The sequence below is a fragment of the Monopterus albus genome, unplaced genomic scaffold, assembly GCF_001952655.1.
Source record: "Monopterus albus unplaced genomic scaffold, M_albus_1.0 scaffold4.1, whole genome shotgun sequence".
NCBI classification, from domain to species: Eukaryota; Metazoa; Chordata; class Actinopteri; order Synbranchiformes; family Synbranchidae; genus Monopterus; species Monopterus albus.
In genome coordinates, this window is record NW_018127884.1 from 3836539 (window position 1) to 3853206 (window position 16668).

A 16668-nucleotide genomic window follows, 5' to 3' on the forward strand; every position below is an offset into this window, starting at 1 on the left:
TAGAGGTAGGGTAAGGGGTGTGGTTAGGCATTGAGCTGTGATGGTTAAGGTTAAGGGCTAGGGGAGACCATTGTGTTTGTGTGTGTGTGCGCGCAGGAGAGAGAGAGAGAAAGAGAGAGCGAAGGAGAGAGAGAGAGCGAGAGAGGCTGCTGTTAGGGATACAGCAGAGTGAGGAGGAGAGAGACATTGACGGGGATGCTGACAGATTCCTGATACATGGATAAAATGGCCAAAGCTTGTTCGACCCTAGAGAGCCACCAAAGTGCAGCAGTGTAGGTCGGAACATGTAACAGCTGAACCTGGACAGGCTATCTGTGTGTATTTGGTTCCCCCCCCCCCCCCACCCGGTTCTCCTCACCCACCTTTGTTTCCTACTATTTTCTATGAGTGTGGAAATGGCATCCACAAGACATCAGCGCTTTGTTCCGTGTTTTTTGGGAATACTCCTGACTGCTTTAATTGGTAAGCATTATCTTGCTGGCGGAGAGGAGAGCAGGCCTGGTGCTTCGGGGTGTGAAAGCTTTGTGGGGGATTACCGCTGTCAGCTCGCTGCTCCCCGGAGCCTGGCGCATGTTGCAAGCAGCAGTGACCGATAACCCTGAACTTGGACCCATCTCCGCTGTAGTATTTCGTTAGAAAATGCCAGTGTGGAGACTTGTGCTGCAGCTTCGTGCACTGCCAGATTTGTAGCTACCTATCGGTTACTGATATGTTCTGTATGTGAAGTTATATTCTGTGCATTCTGCAGAACGCGAGAGCTTGAAGCAGGCTATCAGTGTAGTTCCACCGCTTCATACACAGTAGCCTGTGTTCAAATCCATATGGTTTTGAGCTTCTTTATGTTCAGACAGCACGTAATAATACACGGTAGCCACGTGCAATGGCAGCAGAGTTTCTGGGTTGTTTTCATATTTAATTTGATAAGAAACCAAGTGTTCCCCTGAAATGTGTTCAGTTGGTGCTTGGAGGAAATTGCATTATTTGTGTTACAGTGGTTTTAAGTGGTGTAGAAAACAATTCACACTGGTGGATTTTTAATTGGTAGGCAACCAGAAGTGAGTTTTCAAGTTTTCTTCAGGGCTGCCTTTTATTCAGGTGTCTCAGTAACAGTAAGGATGCAGACTTACAGCAGCTTTCCCCATGTTATTGTTAATCACATAGTCTCAGTATCATTAATTCCGCACCAAAAATGAGGATGTACAGCATGTTTAATTGAGCTTTACTGCTGCCTTTATCTACTAAAAGTGATTAACACATCTAGTTGTATGACCTAACTCTTCAAGCTAACTTTTAAAAGTGATGCTTTCCTAAGCTGCTGGAGTTTCATTTTATATGAGGAGACTTGTAAAGCAGTTGGAGTTGTTGACCGGTCAGTCCGTACAGCACACCGCCCTACGGCTGGGTGAAATGACAGTGGTTATTGCTCTGGGGATAAATTAAAAGACACTGGTTATTGTCTACTGGGGAGAATATTTGTACAGATTAAATGTCAAGACTGTCCCTCTCTTCCTTTTTCAGTTTTCTTTTTTGACCCTTTGTTCACCATGATAGACAGCTTCTCTCTCTATGTGAGGCCCCTTAATTCAAAGGCAGGAGATAGTATTGAGTATTTGCAAAGAATATCACACAGAGACCCACAAAGACCCCCGCTGGATTCATAAAGGCTAGTAGTGGTTCATAATATGTTCAGTCAGGGAACAAAAACTTCAGAAACATAGCTCTGTGATGGATGTAATTCCAATCTACCCACCACATTAAAGAAATGAAGCTCTTTCAAGTGCTTGTCTGCCTTGGAGATTAGATTCAGTTTAGATAAGTGTTTTTTGACACAAGCAACAGAGGTACTAAGAGGAGTATCAGCAGTAGATGTCCCAGAGACTGAAGAACTCAAAGTCTGAGGCAAAAACATAAAAGATCAGTCAGAAGATCTCCTGATAAGACTTTTTGGTTTATCAAAAGGCAATTCGTTCCTTTAATGGATTGACTGAGTTACATTGCGTCTTTCAAGCTTAAGTTAAAGAATGTGAGAGAAAATACTGGGACCTTAATTACTGTTTAGGTTCCTGCTTATTAAAGTCTCAGTAAGCTCACTTATGTTAATCCAAAGCTACCAGGATGCATTTGGTTTATTGTGATTAGTATTAGGACTGTTACAGAGATATACTTTACTGTTACAGAAGTGTTGACTGTGGAGAAAATGTCAATAGAACGACTATTACTCAGCATTAATGTGCTGCATTTTGCTCAGTTCTGAGTAACTGAGTTGCTGTTAATATAATAAATACTAGAATACTCAAAACTACATGATTATAAGAGTAGGTAGAAAAGGTCAAATGTGCATGCATCCCTCATAGAACAAATAATGTTTTTTTTACCCAGACATTATAGGTTTTATAAACTGAAAGGGAACTGGATGCTCATCTATACTGGAGACACTCTGGTGTTTCATCCATACATGCAAACTTTGTTTAATTGCAAGATCTTTTGCTGTGCATGCCTGAATGCTCAATTCATTTTTAAAACTGCCTATTTAATACTCGTTATTCATGTGGAACATAGGTGGCATGCATCCTTTCCTTCACTTTCAGCTGCTTCCAGCTACAATTCAGTGCTATTAATAGAGGATAAATACACAATCCTTGTCTAGCGTCCAAAACATTATTCTCCATCTCAAACAAACAGAAATAAAAGCAAATCTATAACTAACAGTATACTCCTGTAACAAAATATTAATTAAATGTATACGACTATTTTACAACTATGATTGATCATTTAAGTCAGTTTTCGAGAAAACCATCAAAATCTGTCTGATAAAATAAGATATTTACTGACATTTCTCACTGTTTATGGATGTTAGTATTAATCGACAGTCAACAAATACTTATTTGTTGCACCTCTAGGCTATAGTAAATCTGAGCAGTAAAAAGAAAAAACTGTTTTCATTGGACTATGAAATGACCTGATGCCCAGCAGTTGTGTCAGTGCTGCCTGTAAGAAGCCTGTGTTGTCCTAAGCTCACTTAGCTCTGTCAGTGGTGCTCATGTCTGCTAACGTCACCTGTCTGTCAGTAGCTGTTGTGTGATCCTCTCTTTACGGTTGCAGCAGTAAACCTCTGTGCCAGCTGGCCACACTTATCTGTCATAGTAAGCCAAAGCATGAGCCACACTTAAGTAGCATTTCCCTCTGCCTCACCTCCTACACGCTTGTGTCTCCTGTCTCTGTATGGAAAGAGCAATAGGATGTGTGTGTGTGTGTGTGTTCATCTATTTGTTTGTCTCCTTATCTAACGGTGAAAATCCATGCCTATGTGGATTCATGTCAGTGAGTATGTTTCTGTAGATAGACATGTTCTTGTCGCTAGTTTCTACAGCTGTCATCCTCTGTCCCTTTGCACACCCTCTGGATGCTCAGCATTCACAGACGGCCTTAACCTAAACCAGCTCCAGCTATCCTTTTTCTTTCTTATGTCCTCTGTCTTATTGGTTCTGATTTGGTGTTGTGTTCAAAACGACCTTTCTCACATCGTTCTTTGTACCCGTCTACTCACCCACAGCTCAAAATTGCATTAGCTAGTCCCCCTAGCAACTGGCTTTATTTATTTAGACAGCCAAAGCCCAGTAGCATTCACATTGTTTTAGCTAATGAATGAACTGATTCATTAAAGTCATGAAGAAGTATATACAACATCAATTAAGACATTTTATGGACTCCAAATCAGTGACACTGTAACACAGTAAACACTGGACTGTTATCTTTTGTGCCACAAGACCTGATAACACTATCAGATGTTATTTTACTAAGTCACTGATATATTTCATCGACACAAAGAAAGGCTGAATGGTATATAACACTTGCTTCTGTCTGAGAATTATCCATGATCAAAACATGAAGTGGGACTGACTGCACGTGTGGCTGTAGGCTTGTGTTTGCTGCTGTTTTTTCACTGCTGGCTGTTTCCTGTGTGAAAACCAAAAGGAGATGGAGCTTCTCTGGCCAGCATCATTTTGGAGAGCAGCTGCCCAGGCAAGCGGGATCACCACCTTCCTGCTAAGGGTTAAATATTTCACCACCACCTCCCCCTTTGTTTTTCACAAGTGGCAGCACTGATTCCATGGCCATTTTACTTACCATGCTTGTTGGGTGAAGAAAGGGTAGGGGGAGGCACATAAACCAGGGATACAGAACTAGAAGAGAGGAAGATAATGTTTCTTTGCATTATACTCCTTATGTGATCTTCATGGAGGAGTGTGTCAATGAATTTCTCGGCTGCACCTAAGGGGAAGTATTCCTCGGCTGGAATTTGAGGGATGAAGCTAGGGGTTCTCTCTTTTGACCCTTGCGCTTTGCCCTTTGCTAGCCCCCTCCCACTAGATTCCAGGGCCTGGGGCAGAGACTGGTAGTGGTTAGACCATCAGCAGCTGAAACATGATACCCAGAGAGCCTGCTAAGCTCCTCTTTTATAGTACCAAGTCAGGTCAGGCTGTTTACATCCTTTATATATTGCTTTCAAACTCCTCCATCTTCACCCTCAGAGACCACAAATACAGAAAACCAGATCTCCTCACACCATTATAATGTAGAAAGCATCACTACAGACAAATACCACTGATGTAGTCAGAGAGTATTTTATGTTGATGAGTGAAGAAGAAAAGAGAGCACAGTGATCACAGTACAGCACATACAAGGCCATGCATGTGTGTATTTATAGTGTAAGAGTACACATGCTCTGGGTGCATTCAGTTTGTAGCCTCTGAATTCCCTTCTGGCTGTAGCCTGGAGGTGGCTCAGTTAAGGCTTTTTATTGATGAGCTGTAAGGCCTGGCGTGTTGTTGCTATATCAGCGATATGACAGAAGGAGCCTGTTTGTTTAAATGTGAGGCTTGGCGTGAGAATGATTATTTGGAGTGCAACTGTTGAAGTTCCTTATGACCCTGGAGCATACAGAGGAGGTATAGAACAGATTAATGAAATTAGCTATATGTTTATGTATGAGAGATCACATAACCTGTGTTTGAGCTTATTGCACTGGCCTCCAGTAGCTTTCAGAAATGATTTTAAGACTTTTCTCAGTCAAGTTCAATAAGGAAGTGCAGAAAACTGAGCCCACCCTTTTCATAGTAGTTACTGTAACTTGCTTTTCCAAATGAAACTGAAGTTAGTAGGATGTCCAAAAACAAAACATCACTGAGATATTGTAAAAAGCAAATTCAGAACAGTCAGATAGCCATACACTCACATTTCTTCTGTATAAATATAGAGTGGATGCCCTTGAAAATTCTGGGTCAATAGCTACAGGAATTTGACTCTGACCTTTTAAGAATGAGGGTAGTATGGACTGCTAGCTGAATAATAATTAAGTCTTTAGCGATCACAGCAGTAAATTTAATTTGAAAAGCAATAAACTAACAAGAAAAAGTAAGGGGAAGCAGGGCAACCCTATTACATGCCCTTAGGTTTGCTACATCTACGAGATCTATTGCTGTATATCTACAACTATTACAGAGCCCTTACTCTTCTCTATAGCTTTTGAAAAGGATCTGAATTAAATTAATTTACAGCCTGGAAAATAAACTGATGTTCTGCAGTATCAAATGCCTTATGAGAACCTAACAGTAAGATTTAACCATTGTCATCGATGAGTTCTGAGCAAACCAAAATATCCAGTAATAACCTAATATTATTTGCAATACAGTATTTCTATCTTTCATAAAGCTGAAATGCAGTATTACCCGTCATGCTAGTGAGCATAGAGGGAGATGAAGGTAGAGAGGTGGGAGAGAGTGGCACCCATATACTGCCTAGGCCTAACTATCTTATAAAAAGAATTCTGAAATCTGACCATGACAACTGAACTAACTCCATCTCCTGAAGAAAAGTATGAAATGACCAGATGAAAACCTATCAAGTGGACTTTGAGTGAACCAAACTAAATAAAAGTAGAAAACAGTCTGTTAGGGGGTTTAAAGTACTGTACTGCTGTACGTGGACATCAAGAATGGACATCCACCTCATCTATATTGTTCCTGTGTGTGTGTGTGTGTCTCTTCAGGTGTGATGTGCGAAGCGGAGCTCTCCTTCACCCTGGAGCCCAGTGATATCATTGCTGTACAGGAGCAGCCGCTCATGCTCCACTGCCAGGTGGATGGCATCCCTCCGATTACGACGCAGTGGAGACGTAACGGCCTCCTTTTAGCTCAGGACCAACATCATACCACCTTCATCAATGGCTCACTCCTGATCGGTCATTTCCAGAAGACCAAGTCTGATGGATCGTCTGATGAGGGCGACTACGAGTGCATGGCCCAGAATTCTTTTGGGCTGGTGGTGAGCCGTAAGGCTCGCATTCAGGCAGCCAGTAAGTCTCTCCTGTGATCTTTGTCTTATATATTTTGAGAGCTGCTTTTGCTTTTCATCAAAGTTTAACACTGTCAAGTAAATAGGTTTAAATGTACGTATTTCTTAAAGTTGTATTAATCACCTGATACACAGTGTTATGAAATTGTTTTTATGGTTATGTTTAGGCACTCGCAGTTGGTTAAGGTTAGATAAAACAGAACATGTTGCCACCACTGACTGTATATAAAAGATGGACAAACCCACTGTGACATCACCTGTTGGTTTTCTGCAGAGCGGTTTTGAAGCTCAAGTCTGGCCATTGCCATATTGATGGAGCTTCACTCCGCCTCCTACGGCTAATCCAACAATGGCCATAGAGAGTGGAGCTTTGGCGGGATCCTCCCGTCTGTCAGTCAAAGTTGCCATGCCCTTAATTAATGTGTAACTTTTAGTCTCATTATAACTTAAACGGTCGGGTTATATGAAAATTCAACCCCCATACAGTTGTCACAGAAGGGGAAATTAGCTATAGAGAGCAACATCTTTTTTGTAACAAGCTGTAAACATTTATTTCTGCTGTAAAGTTGAGCATTTTAACATAGGAATCTATAGGTACTGACTTCAGCCAGCCTCAGTTGGCCATTCATGGAACTACAGGTTTTAACTGGCTTCATTTCTCCACCTCAGAGGTTGCCGTTTGGTTAACACTGACTTAAAGGACTGTTTCAGTGATTTTGCAATCCAGTAAATCAAGTCTATGTCACTTGAAGCCAGAGCATACTGAGGAGGAGGTGGAGCTGGGGTGAGCAGAGAGAGACAAGGAAAGGACAAGAAGAAGCAGGAGCACCTTCACGATCAGATCAGATCAGATCAACCAGATGGTTGATCTGATCCTTTAAGACACAAGGTTTATTTACACGTACCCAAAGCCATGACCTTTTCCTAACCTTATCTAAACTGCTTTTGTTGCCTAAATATTACCACAGACAGGATTGTGGATGCAAACACTGGTCCCTGGTGACACAGTAGTGTGCTTTATTTGGCCACCATCCACTGCACCCACCTCCTGGTGATGCCACTCGCTTTAATAAATGTAGTGCTTCATTCATTTATTTAAAAAAAGTTGCCTCTGAACACAATCCAGCTAGTGATTACTTTGCCACCACTGTCACTGGGAAAAAATATTTTAGTAATATTTAAATGATATTTCTAGGAGACAGGTTTACTTTGATTATGACTGTTATATTTTTAGTAGATTATGATTGTGTTATCCTAAATGATCTTATATTGAGATCCCAACATATGAAATTATCAGTATGTATAAGACTCATGATTGAACACACATGACACAAGCAGAAACCGCAGGAAGTTCGGTCCCAGTCATCGGAGTATTGCCGTGCATGTAAATGTATTTAATATCCCCGGCTGTGGAGTCATTTGAATATTTTAATATCGTTCTTTGAGGATAATGAACCTTCTGATGCTCATCTACAGTGCTGCTTAGAAATTCAGGCCTTTGAGTTTAGCATTAACAAGCACTCATGCTGAGAGTTTCCAAGCTGCTTTGTAAGAGCGCAATAAGCTTGAAGCTACCCAGCTGCACACGCCCCCGGTAGGGGCGCCAAGATAAATTTTCTTTGGCTTGACCACCAGATCTCATATTTGAAGCGATTCTAGCTCAGCGTTAAGTTCCCAGCATTGTAGCCATGGTTCGGTTTTAATATTTTTAGCATATCACAGTGAGGCAGTGTAACTCTCTGTCCTCCTTTCTTCTCTTTTGTCTCACACACATACAGCACATCTCAGCTGACTTCAAATTAAATGCATTTGGAATGTGCACATTCCTCTGTGGACGTTGCAGCAGCTTTAGTGATGCTGCATTGTTCCACACTGTGCTGAGTTAAGGCTTTTTGAAGGCTCTGTTATATATATATTTTCAGTAACACAGAGATGGACAAAGGCTTGCAGAAGCCTGTTGATTCCCGGGCTGTGTGTGTAGACAGTATACTGCTGTGCTGTTGTAGCCAATACAGCTTTTCCACTCAGTGGGGTAGGGAGGCTAGCATGGACGTCTCACTGGCCAAAGGGAAAAGTCACTTCAGCTCAGCGGCTGCTGCTGTCAAACACAACCTTTCAAGGCCTCACCAGAGGGTCTTTATTTTCAAAGGTCAGACTGTAGATGCAATTTTAGCACATTTTAAAATTCTGCATCAAGGTGGTGTGCACTCAGTTTTTATAAACAAAAAATGTAGCTAGTGTACATCAACCTCAAAGTTATCTTATGCTGCAAATGTTGGTGAGAACAGCACTAGCAAAGTTATATATAGTTTGAGTATCTGATGCTCTGAATTTTGAAAATTGCAACTTTGTAAAGTACAGTGTAATGCAGTGGAGTCATCCAGCAACCCAGTCCTCTGTACATTTAGTCTCCCACACACCACACAGTATTGTCCCCGATTACTCTGTTCCGCCAAAAATTTTATTTCATTGTAATATTTGCAAATTCTAGAGGAATCACATATAGTGTTAAAGAGTTGCAGCATAATATCAGAATGTTGTATGGAAATGAAAACAGGGATTATGCAAGTGTAGAGCAATTCTCCATCAGTCATCTGTTTCTGACACCCTATACAGATTTAATCTCAGTGAATGAACTTTAACTGGAGCACCCTTTGGACCTAGTGGCTCAAATTCAAAAGCATTAATGGTGGAATGATTTTGTTGTGGCTGATCTTTGTGCTTCTGCAGACACGTCCCAGCTCTTCTATCTATCTTATATTGATTAGGAAGGATTTGGCTACAGGATTCCTGAAAGTCACATTCTGGCCCCAACCTCTGACCTTTTGGGGTGTGCCGAGCAGTCTTGTGGCAAAGTGTTGAATGAGTAAAGATTCTGCTATAATGATACTCCGTCTCTTATCTCTTCTATCATGGCAGCAAGGAGCCGTTGCTTTAAAACTAATCCCCCAGAGACCCTTCAAAGAGACTCCCAAGATTAAAAATTCTTACTATATGTATCATTGCCCATTAATATCTTCTGTATTTTTGGAAGATTAGCTATAAAACAGTAATGTTGGTATTTCACTGTGGCTTCGACCATGTTTAAAGCTTTGATTGATTTGCAACATATTTAAAAAGGTTCAGTTCTTTTAGAAGTCAAATTACTATGGCTTTCATTGCATCATTAGTTGTCGTAGTTAGGGATCTTTTACCTGTTGTGTCACAATGCAAAGCCAGTAATTTCATTGCCACAGCTAGGCATAACAGCATCCCTACCTGCGTTGTTTATGTTAGGCTGTCACGGAAAGCTTCCGAGATGCTTGTGTGTTACAGTACATTCTGTCGTTGTTTATGTAAGGCTGTCACAGAAAGCTTCCAAGATGCTTGTGTGTTACAGTACATTCTGAAAAATCATAAAAATCCTTCAGTGCTCAGCTTCTTGCACTCATCAGCCTCCAGGTTCTTGCAGGCCCCTGTTCAGTACACAAGTGTTCCCCTGTTAATTAAACCTCTTTTTATTTGACTGCTTTGCTTTAGGTCTTTAATAAAAAGTCTTATAGAAACAATATTCTAGGGTGATCTGGACAGTCACCGGTCCGTTTCATCCTGTCCTGGCCGACCAGACTTATGCACGGGACAAATTATTTCGGATTTACCATTTTGTTTATGAAGAGAAATGGCCCAAAACAAACATTCTCTCCTTACAAAGGTCAGTGACTAGTGTTTGTTTCTTTTTCTGCTCCAAGTGTTTGTTAATGTTGATGTTCTCTTTGTGTTTTTGAGGTAATTTGCTGTGTTATAGTCCCTTTTACAACAGAGCTCTGACTTGTACCACTGTGATGCAATGGGTGGTGTGATTGCTGAAGCCTCTTTATAGCCCTCCCAGTGGATAAAGCCTCAATCTCACCCTCCACATTACCACCCTCCATAAATTTCACTTTTTATTTGCTTGACAACCATTTGTGTGAGCTCACTGTCGGGGGCTGGTGTAGGACGGACTCCCCGTCGGCCCTCTGAATCAGCAGTCGGTCCAGGAAACACTTTTTTCCTCCTAAATATTATCTCTTTGATGGTTGATTTCTCTCTTTCAGCCTCCCTCTCTTTCCTCTGTTGCTGTAGGACCTCCTCATTAGCTTAGGTTCAGGAAGCTTTTCATCATTTGGATGAATGACAGGCCTGGTACAGTGGACCCGTCCGGGGATCATGCCCCTCCCCCACACCACACCCGCGTCACCAGGCAACCCACCACAAAAGCCCCCCTGTTACAAAATAGCTTTAGGATCAGTTGAAATGACTTGCCTTTGTCTGTTTGTCTGCAATTAATTGGAAAGAGTTTAAGCTTTGTTAGGAAATATTTTTTTAACCATCCCATTCATATGGGGAGACTGCAGTTGACCTCAGGCAGCATTTGAAGAAATTTGCAAACACAATATGAAGTGTGCTGAGCGCAGGCAAAGTTGGTGCAAACATGAGGAACACCAGCAGTAAACGATGCAAACGTAATAACTGTGCATTATATGTGTTATTGACTTTATAGATTGTTTCAGTATTGATATAGCGCCCTTGGTTGCTGGATGATCCATTTTGTGCGTTGTACTCCCATTATAATGGTAGGCTTCTGAATGAGACTTTAATGAAAAAGAAGAACCCAGGGGGGTTATAAAGGATGAAATAGGAGAAGACAGAGGGTGCCTGTAAAAGTGTCTCATTTTATACCCATTTTATGCCTCTCATTTGTGTGAATTTTACTGCTCTCAGGGGTCTAAATGTAAATAAGTGTGATGTCGACCAGGCAAAGTCAAATGTTTATTAGTGGCAGAAGATGAGAAGTTGCAGCATGGTACTTTTCAAAGCTGTGCCACTGGAAGCTCAGACAGACAGTGGATAGTGAGATTGATTTATAGGGAGCTCACATTAGTTTATGTGAGGGTGAATACGTGCATGTGCATTTGGGTCGACAGTGGCTTTCTCTCGCTCTCCGACCTTCCTGCCCCCACCCCTTTAACGGCCTCCTGTTGGGGTGCATGCTGAAGCTCCATCCCTACATCTTCTTGTTGCTCCCTTTGTCTGCAAGCGTAACCTCACCCCCGATCCATCCCCCACCTACCCCTGCTCCTCCCTACTGGCTTCCCACAAACAAGTCATTTTTTGATTAACCAACTAAATGCAAATACAAGCTTGTTTTGACATTCATATATTAGGCCTCATAGTATTTTTATTTTCAACCCCTACAATATCACGTTTAGTTCATTTGAGAAATTAACTGCATGTTTGACATTGGAGCATTTCTGTTTTCATCTCTCATGTGCTGTTGCCATTTTATGCCACAAGGCAAATAAAGAATAGTCATCACTATGTTGCTTGAACTGATATTATTCCTCACATCACATAGCTATAGTGGTATATACTGACATGGCCTGTGACTGCCCTGTGCCTTCTAATGGGCAGGTACTTGGGCTGATGTTAAGCTTGAGAGTTCCTCCCTGCTGTGTAATCAGTGCCTCTCCATCTGTCTGCCAGTGTGTCATCAGAACAAGTGAGGTAGAATTGGCTTTTTTCTCTTTTGCTGTTGCAGTGAGGCAGGCTGAAGGAATGACAGCCCTGACCTGTGCTATGTAATCTTGCTCAAAACTGCAGACTAAATTCAGTTGAACCAGCAACAATGAAGATATTTCATTGCTAGTTTTAGAATAGCGCTCTGCTTTTCAGAATTGGTTCACAGCATGTCCTTTTTTATGATCTATGTGCTTATAATAGAAAAAGCAAGGGTCAAAAGCTGCCGATGTTACTGTCTCATTTTCTCTTTCTCTGTCTCTGGCCATGGGGTTATGAATTTTGTCAGGAAGCTGAATAAACCAAAAAACCGACTGTCCCTAATTACAGCTGTGTATATTGACAAATGCTTAGGCTTGTTCAATTTTCCTGTGAAGAAAGGACAGAGAGAGCATCTATTATTTCTGAAATTGACATGTCATTGACCTTGAAGCAAAGGAAAATCACATTATCTTATTGTCTTAGTTTGCTGTATGTATGGTTGATAACAATGGGGAGATATTAAATGTGGTTTCAGTTAGATTCCCAGGCACTTGTTAATTAATAACAAATCAATAGTTTAATAAATATATTAGCTACAGTTAATGTTTTATACAATATTGATATTGCTGGCTGGTTGGGAAAAAAAGAGCATTTGTGTTTTGCAGGATTACTTCACTTGCATTCCCTCTATTTCTATTTATCAAAAATAAACAGCTAATAGAACAAAATCAAGAGCACAGTGTTTGCTTGAGCTATGTTGACAGGACTGCAGCCATGCGAAGAGCACAGACATGCATGGAGCGCTATAACAATCATCTGGTGGAGGAAGGCTTCGCTATAATATGAGGGATGAGCAATCATGTGGAGCAGAACTGGTGCCCTTGTGTTCTAAAAATATCTGTCGGTATAAACAAAATCACTTGCAGAGTCAAGGCATTAAACAGGAGGAGTGGTGAAACAGCTGCGTGATGGAAACATTCATTTGCTCAAACAAACATTTAGCTTATTCCTCCATGTTTGACATGATTTAATTCTATATACCATGTGTCTTTTTTAAAGAAATGTAATATGAAATAAAATCATCTTACCGTGTCTAGCTTTTTAAAGTGCTTTTTACACATGAGGAAAAATAGGCACATGTTGAACACATGTCCATTGTATGTACCAGATACATACACACATGCACACACAAATTCATTTTAAATATATTAACCCAGAATCACACAGAAGAAAAAGAATAAATAAAATAAAATTGTGATAAATCAAATAAGTAATGATTAGAGGATACCAAGCAACATAATCAATCATAATTGTATGAAAATGGATTTTTAAATAACAGCTTGAGTCGGTATGATGTTTTCAGGAAAACCTCTAAAATGAAAAAAATTTAAAAAATTATAACCCCAGGCCTTTTTAGATAGGACCAAATGCTACAGTAGTTAACATACATTGTTTAGAGGCTCTGGAGGTGCTGTAGTGGTGGTACACCAGTCAGTGATGCAAATAAGTGCAAGACAATTCAGAGCTATACATGCAAATATTACAGCTTTGAATTAATTTAGATAACAAACCGAAGCTACTGCTAGAAGGTGAGGAACCAAGTATTATGGTGGCCTTTTTACATCTGGCAGAAGTGGTCTGTCTAGGAAATCCCAAAATTGAATGATCTTCATGTCAGATGTGGGTAGTCAATGCCTAAATTTACATATGATTATATGTTGGAAAGCTCGACTTTAGTGAACTTACCTGTCTAACAGAAGCTATAGAAAGTTGTGTGGCATCCAACATTTAATGTCCTGACTTATTTCCATCTTCACAGATGGATTTTTTTGGTGCATATATGTATCACATCATCTGCTTTACAGCGAAAAATAGGGGTATCTCAATTTAAATTCATGAGCATGCCCCCTCATGCAACTGCGCAAACATTTCTAGCAGCTGCACTCATCAGCTGCGAACACTGAGCTGATAATGCCTCTTTATTTCATTGTCATACAAATCAGCACTGACTTTGAAAAACATTGTACTTATATGGACTGGTATTGTTGTATTTTACTTAAAAATCTGGGTAGATTCTAGCAAGTTATGTTGAGACTGAGTGGTACTTGCTTTTTGACAATGTGATCAATTTAAAGTAAACATCACATCAAACTTGCTCATTTAAAGATCAGCTTCGGTCTTAGTTGAAATTCAAGTTCAAATTGTAGACTACATCTGTGCTTGTGTGTTGGACAAAGCGGGGCTGTGTTTATGAAGGCAGTGTCTGTCTGTGGACCACCCTAGTTATTCTCAAACAAACAAATGAAAAGGGGGCCTAAAATTCCTTCTGCCTGCTTTTAAGGCTCACAGGAGGAATTCCTGAGTAATAGAGGTGAAAGGTGAAAGGAGTGAGGGAAGAGGTCGGACCAAAGGTTGGACAAGGCAGACCAGTCTCCAAATGCTGGAGTCTGGCTTTGTAGTCTTGCACCGTTTTGATTTGACTAAATCAAGTATGATCCTCTCCAAGGGTTTTTGTCTGTACCAAGCATGTCCAAGCAGGTAGAAATGAATCCTGTGTTTTCACATTGTTTTAACAGTGTTTTATTTAGCTCACCTGGCCTCTTGGAAGTGGATGTTAGTCCTCATCATGAACAGTAATGTTAAACTTAGAATGAGGTTGGGCAGCAGGGAGTCACTTTGGTCAGCAGAGGATCTTCTCAAAGATGGAAGCACAACAATATCTGGGTTTGAACTAGGGGTTTATGTTGGTGCTCCTGTGATTCCAAGCTTCACTAGCGGTTTGGCTGGCTCTCTCTACTTCCTTGTCATTGTGCTTCACTACACTTAACTGAGCATTTATGGCCCATCAAAAGCCTTTACAGGGTCTGTGCCATCCACTGGTAAAAACAGTAAAAGACCCTTTCTTGCATGTGTGAAAATGTGCAATGAGGATAAAGACAGACAGTAGGTGGAGCCAGTTGTGGATATTAGTTTGGTAGTAGGAGAAATAATGATAAATATAATAATGTTGTCTTATAGCATTTTGCCCCATCAGTTGTTCTCACACATACACATACATAGAGCCTGTTTTCCATTTTGTTTAAGCAGGGGTCAGGAAATATTTCTGTGGTGGCCAATAAGCAGAAGAGTCAGAAACAAAGGCCAGTCAGTGATGGGCAGGCAGCAGCTCTCCTCTGGGCCTCAGCCGTCTCTCCCCTCTCTAGCTCATGTGTGCGTTTGTGTGTGCTGGGGTACCTCTCGGAGCGGAGCAGCACCTATTGTTAGTTGTGAACTGCAGAGTATTGGAGTGGCTGGGAACAGGCAGAGGCTGTGGAGATGTGCAGCCTCTGGTGGCTCTGCATTGTGACCTGGTTGTTTGTTCTCCTGACCGCCTCAGCTAGCTGTGGCTGAGGCCCCCTTTTGTCACTGCTGACTCTGGGTGGTTGTGTTTCCCCTTGCACCTTCCTTCCCCCCTTCTTCTCTCTGTGTTTCAGCATTGACTTAGAAATAGAGGGGTCAGAGGTCATGAGGGGCTGGACGATGGAGAGGGGGGTTTATCTGGGAAACGGTGACCTTTTTGTGTGCACTAGGGTAGAATACCCCTCCCCTCCTTTTTTAATTCTCCTCCCATTATATTTCCCCTCCTTCAATGCTCAGCCTCCTGCTCATTCCCTAGTGGGAACCCATCCCCCCTGTCTTTATGGCCCCAGGGCAGTGGCAGTGACCTTGGTTTTGGCAGTGAAATAAGGTGGTCTAACCCTGTCACAGCATTACAGCTCTAACCCTGACTTTTCCCAGTCAAGCAACACAGCAGCCTGGAAGACCAACAGCAAAATATTACATTTTCACAGACTCAGAAAGGATATTTATTTGTCTCTGTCATATTTCTTCTGTTTTTCCTTGAAGGCTTAGCAGTTTATTAGGTACACCTAACTAAAGCTAATGCATTCTAATACAACAGTAAGCTCTCCTTCATGAGGGTGGTGATGTTGGTTCAAATCTGTGGCTGTTTAGGAGGTGTTTCCGTTACCTCAGTACAACTTAATTCAGTTTTGACTGAGGCTAACTGGTATTTGTTTACAGGCATTAAGTATTACAAGTGTGTTACTGTGAGAGATTTTGGGAGGTATGATTGAATAGGTTTAAACAAGGCTTGACTGAAACAAGGGATTCACTGTAAAAACATGAGCTCACTGTGACTGACAGTGACAGTAAAAACAGGCTCTTTTCTCTATAGTTGTTATGTAGGAAAGGAGCATGTGAGGTGTTGGGGTTAAAAAGCCTGTCAGGCTTCTGTGTGTTTGTGTGTGTGAGAAAGAGGATTGGTCACCAATGATAAAATAAATTTCACAGTAACCAAGAGGCTGCTGACCTGCCGGCATAGGGGGAAAGATCTCTGGGATCTCCAGTTTCCTCCTGGAAATTACTTAGACATCTCTGGTGTGCACTGGAATTTTGTTTTAGTCCTTCATTTAATCTTCTCAGTTGTTAGGACTTTATCCCTTTTTTTTTGTCTGACGTCATAGTGTCATAGTAAACGTCTTGTTTTTGACTTTTGGTTAGACAAAACAAGTCATTTGAAGATGTCATCTTTAGGAAATCTACTTTGACCTTTTATAGAACAAACAGGTTATAGATCAAGAAAATCATCTTCAGACATATTTGATATATCTTCAGATATATTTGCAGAAGTTCTTGCTAACTACCAAATTTAACTTGCTACTTTATATCGGCTAGTTTAGAAGCTAGCTAAACTAGTAGCTTAATCGAGAGCAATTCACAAGAGTCGTAGCTCCAAACGAATGTCCACGGAGCATC

General features: G+C 41.1%; 1 protein-coding gene across 2 annotated transcripts in view; it reads left to right on the forward strand.

Annotated features, from left to right (window-relative positions):
- The first annotated feature begins 383 nt into the window (after nucleotides 1-383).
- igdcc3 (immunoglobulin superfamily, DCC subclass, member 3) overlaps nucleotides 384-16668 on the forward strand; it is a 60750-nt gene continuing 44465 nt past the window's right edge. For both annotated transcript variants that reach the window (XR_002275681.1, XM_020609910.1), the window contains exons 1-2: nucleotides 384-462; nucleotides 6050-6355. Coding sequence is in view for 1 of the 2 variants with exons in the window: in XM_020609910.1 (XP_020465566.1) it covers nucleotides 384-462; nucleotides 6050-6355 (385 nt within the window). In the remaining variant the exon portion in view is untranslated. The remainder of the gene's footprint in view (nucleotides 463-6049; nucleotides 6356-16668) is intronic.